The sequence below is a fragment of the Trachypithecus francoisi genome, unplaced genomic scaffold, assembly GCF_009764315.1.
Source record: "Trachypithecus francoisi isolate TF-2019V2 unplaced genomic scaffold, Tfra_2.0 Lachesis_group12, whole genome shotgun sequence".
Taxonomy (NCBI): domain Eukaryota; kingdom Metazoa; phylum Chordata; class Mammalia; order Primates; family Cercopithecidae; genus Trachypithecus; species Trachypithecus francoisi.
Genome location: NW_022681457.1, coordinates 12,470,402 through 12,479,136, shown reverse-complemented (window position 1 = coordinate 12,479,136; position 8,735 = coordinate 12,470,402). Strand labels below are relative to the sequence as shown.

The following is an 8,735-nucleotide window of genomic DNA, read 5'->3' as shown; positions in this document are numbered from 1 at the left end:
CTTAAGTGTAGGGGTTGATAATAATTTATACATTAGTGTAAATTATTAAATATCCGTTGACGAAAAGGAGTTCTATCTAGTCCTTTTTAGATTGAGGATACATGTTTCTAAGGAGTTTCTAGGGAGTAATAAAATTACTAAGGGTGGAACTAGAGATTTATGTAAATAGTTTAAAAAAGTGGGCGGGACCACCTGGCTAAGTGTATAAAACCCAGCCACTGTGACTTGTTTCTCAGACGGTGGCTCAGCCTTCAGGACTCTCTTCCAGCATGGCCGAAGACACCTCTTCACACAGTAAGTTCCCTTGTGCTTGACCGAGCGTTTGTTGGCTTGGGGGAAAAGTAGGGCTAAAAACCTAGTGGTGTTGTCAGAAGTTGTGAGAGTTCCATTTGTAAACTTTAAAATAACTGTACCTGGATAAGGGAAAACCAGTTTCTCAGATGTGATATTATGAAAACAGGCTGTTTTCAGTGCATTTGAGCATTGGGAATTTCAGAAAGGTACAGATATTCAAGAACTAAATAAGACATATTTGAGCTTCAGGTAGGAAGAGAGGAGGAAGCAGCAGAAAAGAAAAAAAAGAAGAGGGAGACAGATACTAAAAGAAAGCAACTATGGGCCACGTCACAAAGTTTAGAGCTCAAAATGTCCTTGAAATCAAGGATTCCAAATCTGGAAAGCATTTTCCAGATTTCTCTCTACAGAACGTTTGAACTTTTCTCCTGAACTTTGGACTTTATCTAATCGCCTACTTGTCTCTAACAGGAGTCTCAGACTCAACGTGTTCCAAACTGAGCTCCCGAGGTTCACATCTCAACTATTCCTCCCACTGTTTTCTCCAGCTCCGGAGGTGACAGATCATGCCTCATATCTAGAAAACACCCCTGACTCCATTTTTTTCCCTCATAACATAATCTAGTCAGGCTGGACATTCTGATGGCTTAACGTTCAAATATCTAAGGAATCTGACCATTTCTTGATCCATCTCCTTAGATGATTGGTCCATTGCATTAGATTATTGCAGCCTTCTCCTAACTGATCTCTCTGCTTCCATCAACCTATTCTCAGTGCTGTACCTCATGTGATGTTAAACTGTTAATTAAATTATGGTAGCCAGGTGCAGTGGCTCATGCCTGTACTCACAACACTTTGGAAGGCTGAGGTGGGCGGATCACAAGGTCAGGAGTTCGAGACCAGTCTGGCCAACATGGTGAAACCCTGTCTCTACTAAAAAATTAGTAGAGACAAAAATTAGCCGGGCATGGTGGCATGTGCCTGTAACCCCAGCTACTTGGGAGGCTGAGGCAGGAGAATCACTTGAACCCAGGAGGTGGAGGTTGCAGTGAGCCAAGACTGCACCGTTGCACTCCAGCCTTGGCAACAAGAGTGAAACTCTGTCTCAAAAACAAAAAAACAAAAAAACAAAAAACAAAACGATGGATCAGTTGTGTGAAACTGAAGACAAGGACAAGCATTCAAACATCAAACAAAAAAGCTGTTGGGCTTTTAACTGAACCTCTGGCATCTCTAATAACTTTTCCTCTCATCTCAATTCACTAAGTCTAATTTTGTTACAAAATGGTATGTTCCAAAATGCTTTCCAGATTTGGTTATTTCAAGGAGGTGTCCTATCCAGAAAATTATGCGATGTTTTTTTTTTTTTTTCCTATTGGAAAATTCTACTGAAAGTATGAAATTATTTTTCCAGTTAGTTTTGTCCTCTCTGTGGTGTTTTTAAAAACATCTTGGAAACTGATACTGTTTGCCTGCTATTGCTATTGCAATGGAGCAATGGAGCAAAGTAAAAAAATATGCTCCGGCCAGGCGTGGTGGCTCATATCTGTAATCTTAGCACTTTGGGAGGCCAAGGCTGGGGGATTGCTTGAGCCCAGGAATTTGAGATCTGCCTGGACAATGTGGTGAAACTTTATCAAAAAGTAGAAAAATTAGCTGGGTGTGGATGTGTGCACCTGTAGTCCCAGCTACTCCGGAGGCTGAGGTAGGAGGATCACCTGAACCTGTGGAGGTGAAAGCTGCAGTAAGCCATGATTGTGCCACTGCACTCCAGCCTGGGCAACAGAGTAAGATCCGGCCTGAAAAAATAAAAATAAAAAAAATAAAATATATGCACCAAGGAATTTTGACCTGAAAAACTGAAAGGGGTTGAAATGGCCCATTGTATCACAAACTCTTTGTTTCTATGGCTTCATCACTATGCCATATCACCTGCATTATTGACTTATATTGTTTCTAATCCATATGAACAGAACACATTGTTTTTCTTAAAAAAATTATTGGTATTTTCATGACATACACATTGTTTTTTTGTTTTGTTTTGTTTTGTATTTTTTTTGTTTTTGTTTTTGTTTTTTTGAGATGGAGTCTCGCTCTGTCACCCAGGCTGGAGTGCAATGGCATGATCTCAGCTCACTGCAACCTCCGCCTCCCGGGTTCAAGCAATTCTCCTGCCTCCACCTCCTGAGTAGCTGGGATTACAGGCACATGCCATCACGACTGACTAATTATTTGTATTTTTAGTGTAGATGGGGTTTCACCATGTTGGCCAGGCCGGTCTCGAACTCCTGACCTCATGATCCACCCACCTTGACCTCCCAAAGTGCTGGGATTTACAGGTGCGAACCACCGCGCCCAGCTCACAGTGGTTTTTAATGGTTTTACAAAACAGAGGATCCCTGAATTCTTAGGACGGCATTCAGATGAGCTCAAGAAGTTGAAAAATCGCCATTGTGTGTTCAAGAGCTCCACCATTGTACCAGGGCAGTTCTCCCCGAGGGGGTTCCCGTGGATTCGGGAAGAGGAAGTGAGAGACTAGCTTGAACCTGAAGTTTGAATATGTAAGTTAACCTATTACATGCTGCTGCTTTTGTAATCTTCCTACAGAGACGGTAACAACAAATCACAGGCGCAGTCGCACCAAATTCACAGAAGATCAATTGAAAATCCTCATCAATACCTTCAATCAAAAGCCTTACCCAGGTTACGCTACCAAACAAAAACTTGCTTTAGAAATCAATACAGAAGAGTCCAGAATCCAGGTAAGTTTAAGTTCGGTATCTCCAGGACTAGAAGTAGAAAGGCAGGAGGGAGAACCATTAACAGAGCCCGTACGATGTACCCATGTGCTGAGGGTTTGGTGGGGAGTATCTCAACGGACCCTCAATAAACCTACAAGGGTGTTGGTTGACCAGCTAATTTTTTTTGTATTTTTAGTAGAAACGGAGTTTCACTGTGTTGGCTGGGCTGGTGTTGAACTCCTGACCTCATGATCTGCTTGCCTCAGCCTCCCAAAGTGCTGGGATTACAGGCATGAGCCACCGCGCCCAGCAGGTTAATTTTTTTTTTTTTTTTTTTTTTTTACTTTTTTGTTTTTAATGGAGATGATGTTGTCACACTATGTTGCCCTGGATGTGAATGCCAAGTCTTGACTTAAAACTAGGTAGATGGGCCAGGCGTGGTAGGTCATGCTTATAATCCCAGCATTTCGGGAAGCCAAGACAGGTGGATCACCTGAGGTCAGGAGTTCGAGACCAGCCTGACCAACATGGAGAAATCCCATCTCTACTAAAAATACAAAAATTAGCCAGGCATGATGGCACACGCCTATAATCCCAGATCCTTGGGAGGCTGAGGCAGGAGAATACTTGAACTCTGGAGGTGGAGGTTGCAGTGAGCCAAGATCATGCCACTGCACTCCAGCCTGGGCCACAGAGTGAGACTCCATCTCAAAAAAAAAAAAAAAGAAGACTTGGCAGAATGTGACAGAAGTGAGTAATAATCCTGGGCTTAGGCCCAAAAAGAACTGCTCACTTTGGGAACAGGCAGTGATGTAGCTTAAATGACATTAACATGTAATTCTCTCCTTTTCTTTTCCTCACTTAGATTTGGTTTCAGAATCGAAGAGCTAGGCAGAGATTCCAGAAAAGACCAGAAGCTGACACTTTAGAGTCAAGCCAGAGCCATGGGCAAGATCAACCTGGTGTGGAGTTTCAAAGTAAATAAGCATCTCAGTTCTGTTCCCCAGCAGAGCTTCTCTACGGTGAAGCCAACTGCTACTTTGAAAAAAGAATGTCTCTTCCCTGATGACCTCCTATTCAGGGTCTTATGGTGGCAAAGGGTTCATCGTACCCTAGAAGTTCTCCCCTGCCCTCTTCCCAGGCCTTCTGAGTGTTTCTCTTGCCTATTTTCTTTCTATTTATTTATTATTTATTTTATTATTCTTATTTTTTGAGACGGAGTCTCACTCTGTCACCCAGGCTGGAGTGCAGTGACTTGATCTTGGCTCCCTGCAACCTCTGCCTCCCAGGTTCAAGCAATTCTCCCACCTCTGCCTCCCAAGTAGCTGGGATTTACAGGCAGGCGCCACCACACCCAGCTAATTTTTATATTTTTAGTAGAGATGAGGTTTTGCCATATTGGTCAGGCTGGTCTTGAACTCCTAACCTCCTGATCTGCCCCCCTCAGCCTCTCAAAGTGCTGGGATTACAGGCGTGAGCCACTGCACCCGGCCTCTTGCCTACTTTCTACTAAGTCCAGATATATCATCCCGTGTCTCCTCTAGAACCTTCCACCTAGAAGGAACCTGGGACAAGATCCTCTCAGGAGGAGTCAGTGGGGTAGAAATTGGATGGAGAGTGACAAGTTTGGGTTGTGTGTTTGAATATGTGAACGGACTCTTGAAATATTCCTTGACCGCCTCCCTCAATCTTTCCATGCCTTTCATAGGTAGAGAAGCCAGACGGTGTCGTACCACCTACAGCACGTCTCAATTACACACTCTCATCAAGGCATTTGTGAAAAACCCATACCCTGGGATTGATTCCAGAGAAGAACTTGCTAAAGAAATCGGTGTTCCAGAGTCCAGAGTCCAAGTGAGTGATAAGTGTGGCTGTCCCATCTCCTAGGGATATACAGGAAGGGAAGCCACATGGGCCTCAGGCAGTTCCTCATCATGCTGGGCACAGTTCAGGGTCTTTCACAGCTGTTCCCTGTCTGCTGGCTTCTACCCCCAGGTGCCCACAGGACTCAATCTCACATCCCCTTCTGGTATTTTCTGTCTGTCCTGAGCAATGTTGCATTCCTTGGCTCCCGAACAGTGCGTGGCACGTGACACCCAGTGAGAATTTGTTGAGTTAGTGAATATTAGTTAACATGGCATATAAGCCAGGCATTTGGCTAAAGCCTTTTTTTTTTTTCCACGAGATGGGTACTCACCCTGTTACCCAGGCTGGAGTGCAGTGGCGACATCTTGCCTCACTGCTGCCTAGACCTCCTAGGTTCAAGCCTGGCTAATATTTTTTGTATTTTTAGTAGAGACAGGGTTTCGCCAAGTTGCCCAGGCTGATCTTGAACTCCTGGCCTCAGGCGATCCACCCTCCTTGGCTTCCCAAACTGCTGGGATTACAGGGTTGAGCCGCCGTGCCCAGCCTATTTGACTAAAGTCTTTATGTCTACCGTATCCTTCAGATCTTCTAATTATGCCCTAAGGTTAAAATTATGAGGTCCAGGCTGGGTGCGGTGGCTCACGTCTGTAATCCCAGCACTTTGGGAGGCTGAGATGGGCAGATCACCTGAGGTCAGGAGTTCAAGACCAGCCTGGCCAACATGGTGAAACCCTGTCTCTACAAAAATACAAAAATTAGCCGGGCGTGGTGATGCATGCCTGTAATCCTAGCTACTTGGCAGGCTGAGGGAGGAGAATCGCTTGAACCCGGGAGGTGGAGGTTGCAGTGAGTAGAGATTGCACCACTGCACTCCAACCTGGGCAACAGAGCAAGACTCCATCTTGGAAAAAAAAAAATTTTAAATGTCCACTTTAGACATTTAACATTTAGCTCAGAGAAATGTACCAGTCTGTCCGAGGATTCATTCCTGACACATCTTAAAACGGAATAAAATTGTCAGACTGCTGTGTAGGGTGTGTGTGCGTTTAAACCAGTGCTGCCTCCTGTAAGCAGGACATGAATGCACATTAGTGGTTCTGATGGTTCTTTCCTTTTACCTCCCTCATTTTATTTTCATTTTTCGTTCTCTCATTTCATTTTGCATTATTTGGAGCATCTACTATGTGCTAGGTACTGTGCTAGGTAGTGATTGCTATGGTTTGAATGTTTGTCGCCTCCAAAACCAATGTTGAAACTTAACTGCCATTGTAACACTATTAAGAGTTGTGGCTGGGCGCAGTGGCTCACATCTGTAATCCCAGCACTTTGGGAGGCTGAGGCGGGTGGATCACCTGAGGTCAGGAGTTCGAGACCAGCCTGACCAACATGGAGAAACCCGGTCTCTACTAAAAATACAAAAATTTAGCTGGGCGTGGTGCCGCATGCCTGTAATCCCAGCTACTTGGGAGGCTGAGGCAGGAGAATTGCTTGAACTTGGGAGGTGGAGATTGTGGTGAGCCGAGATCACGCCACTGCACTCCAGCCTGGGTGACCAAGAGAGACTCAAAAAAAGAAAAAAAAAAAGTGTGGGTGTATATATATATGTACACACATATATAATATATACGTACATATATATATATATATCTTGGGTTGGGCACAGTCAAGTGTGCCTCTAGTCCCAGCTACTTGGGAGGATTGCTTGAGCCTAGAAGTTCAAGATCAGCCTGGACCACGTGGTGAAACCTCGTCTCTACAGAAAGTTTAAAAATTAGCCTAGTGTGATGACACACACTTGTAGCACTAGCTACTCTGAGAGAGACCGCTGTCTCTAAAAAAAAAAAATAAAGAAAGAAAAGAAAAAAGAGAAGAAAGCAATCATGAGTTTTACACAACATCCTTTGTTTAAATTAAGTTTCTTTGTCTTACCCACTTAGATTTGGTTCCAAAATCGAAGATCTAGATTACTTCTCCAGAGAAAAAGGGAACCTGTGGTTTCCTTAGAACAAGAAGAGCAGGACAAGATTTCTGAGGGACCGCAAGGTAACTAGCCTGTTGTTCCAATGTGGTTCACAGACAGAGCCCTTGGATGTCCAGTGCTTTGTCCTGGTGGAGCCGACAGCTCCTCTGGGAGGTGGAGGATATTCCCACCCAAGTGCTCCATGGTACTGTGGGATTGCTCACAGTCCCCAAAGACTCTTCCCAGGCCTGTGGACCTTCTAAAGAATCCACTGCCCACTTTCCTGGAGTCCAGCAACCCCACGGATACAAATTCTGTTCACTGATGTATCCACAGTGCCTGGTGCAAAGTAGGTGCTCAATACACTTCTGTTGAAGGTGTGATTGAGTAAGCGGAGGAATGAATCCTCCGGTGTGGTCTGCCAGGGACAGCGGGGGCATGGCTTTCTCAGGAGGTAGTAGGTTTCATATTGGATTGAAAAGGTGGGGGCTGGGCACGGTGGCTCACACCTCTAATCCCAGCACTTTGGGAGGCCGAGATGGGCGGATCATGAAGTCAGGAGATCGAGACCATCCTGGCTAACACGGTGAAACCCCATCTCTACTAAAAATACAAAAAATTAGCTGGGCGTGGTGGCGGGCACCTGTGGTGCCAGCTACTCGGGAGGCTGAGGCAGGAGAATGGCGTGCACCTGGGAGGTGGAGCTTGCAGTGAGCTGAGATCACACCACTGCACTCCAGCCTGGGGGACAGAGTAAGACTCCGTCTCAAAAAAAAAGAAAAAAAGGTGGGAAAAGGTTGACTTCCATGTTTGTGAATATAAGCTGACCTCTTATATTCTTTCCCCTATCTTTTATCCGCCTTAGGTACAGAAGATACACAAAATGGCACCAGCTTCAGTAACGACTCTCATTTCTCTGGAGCCAGAACGTGGTGAACATAGTCAAGTTCAGTGTACTTGATATTCTCCATTGGGCCCCAAATCTCTCTCACACTCTTCCTGGGAGTCTATCCTTCTGTTGAAACTGCAAGCTAAGCCTTCTGAAGATGGTAAAGGACTTGGCCCGATGTGGTGGCTCACACTTGGAATCCCAGTACTTTGGGAGGCCAAGGCAGGAAGATTGCTTGAGCCCAGGAGTTTGAAACCAGCCTGGACAGCGTATAGGAAGACTCTGTCTCTATTATTAAAAAAGAAACAAAATAAATGAAAAGGACTGTAGGAGGCAGAGACAGGTACAGGAGGTACCACACTACCCTGTCGACACAGCCTAGATCCAGAGTTTAGCAGACCTTGAGACAATAACAATAAACTTGGTAATCATCTTTTTTCAGTCATCACAGTAATTATTGATTTGGACAAAAATCACTTGATGTCGGAACCTTAAAGTGACACTGCTCTGTCTGTGGCGTAGCCGTTCTTTTATTCCTTTATTTTCTTTTTTTTTGTTTTTTTGTTTTTTTTTTTTTTTGAGACGGAGTCTTGCTCTGTCACCCAGGCTGGAGTGCAGTGGCCGGATCTCAGTTCACTGCAAGCTCCGCCTCCCGGGTTTACGCCATTCTCCTGCCTCAGCCTCCCGAGTAGCTGGGACTACAGGCGCCCGCCACCTCGCCCGGCTAGTTTTTTGTATTTTTAGTAGAGACGGGGTTTCACCGTGTTAGCCAGGATGGTCTCGATCTCCTGACCTCGTGATCCGCCCGTCTCGGCCTCCCAAAGTGCTGGGATTACAGGCTTGAGCCACCGCGCCCGGCCCTATTCCTTTATTTTCTAACAAATTTACTTTCACTTAAAAAAAAAAAAAAAAAAGGCCGGGCACGTTGGCTCAAGCCTGTAATCCCAGCACTTTGGGAGGCCGAGACGGGCAGATCACGAGGTCA

The 8,735-nt window shown here is 45.2% G+C and overlaps 1 protein-coding gene across 1 annotated transcript; it reads left to right on the top strand.

The window, feature by feature from the left end:
- Positions 1–233: 233 nt before the first annotated feature.
- On the top strand, positions 234–8,191 carry DUXA (double homeobox A). Its single transcript, XM_033229289.1, has 6 exons — positions 234–294; positions 2,902–3,056; positions 3,901–4,012; positions 4,744–4,889; positions 6,839–6,944; positions 7,727–8,191. Exons 1-6 carry the CDS (start codon positions 270–272, stop codon positions 7,795–7,797), a joined length of 615 nt encoding a protein of 204 aa, XP_033085180.1. The 5' UTR covers positions 234–269; the 3' UTR covers positions 7,798–8,191.
- Positions 8,192–8,735: the final 544 nt, after the last annotated feature.

Coding starts and splice junctions, on each gene's coding strand:
- DUXA (XM_033229289.1), top strand. CDS start 270: ATGGCCGAAGACACCTCTTCACACA. Junction 3,057..3,900: donor CAGAAGAGTCCAGAATCCAG/GTAAGTTTAAGT, acceptor TTCCTCACTTAG/ATTTGGTTTCAGAATCGAAG. Junction 6,945..7,726: donor GATTTCTGAGGGACCGCAAG/GTAACTAGCCTG, acceptor TATCCGCCTTAG/GTACAGAAGATACACAAAAT.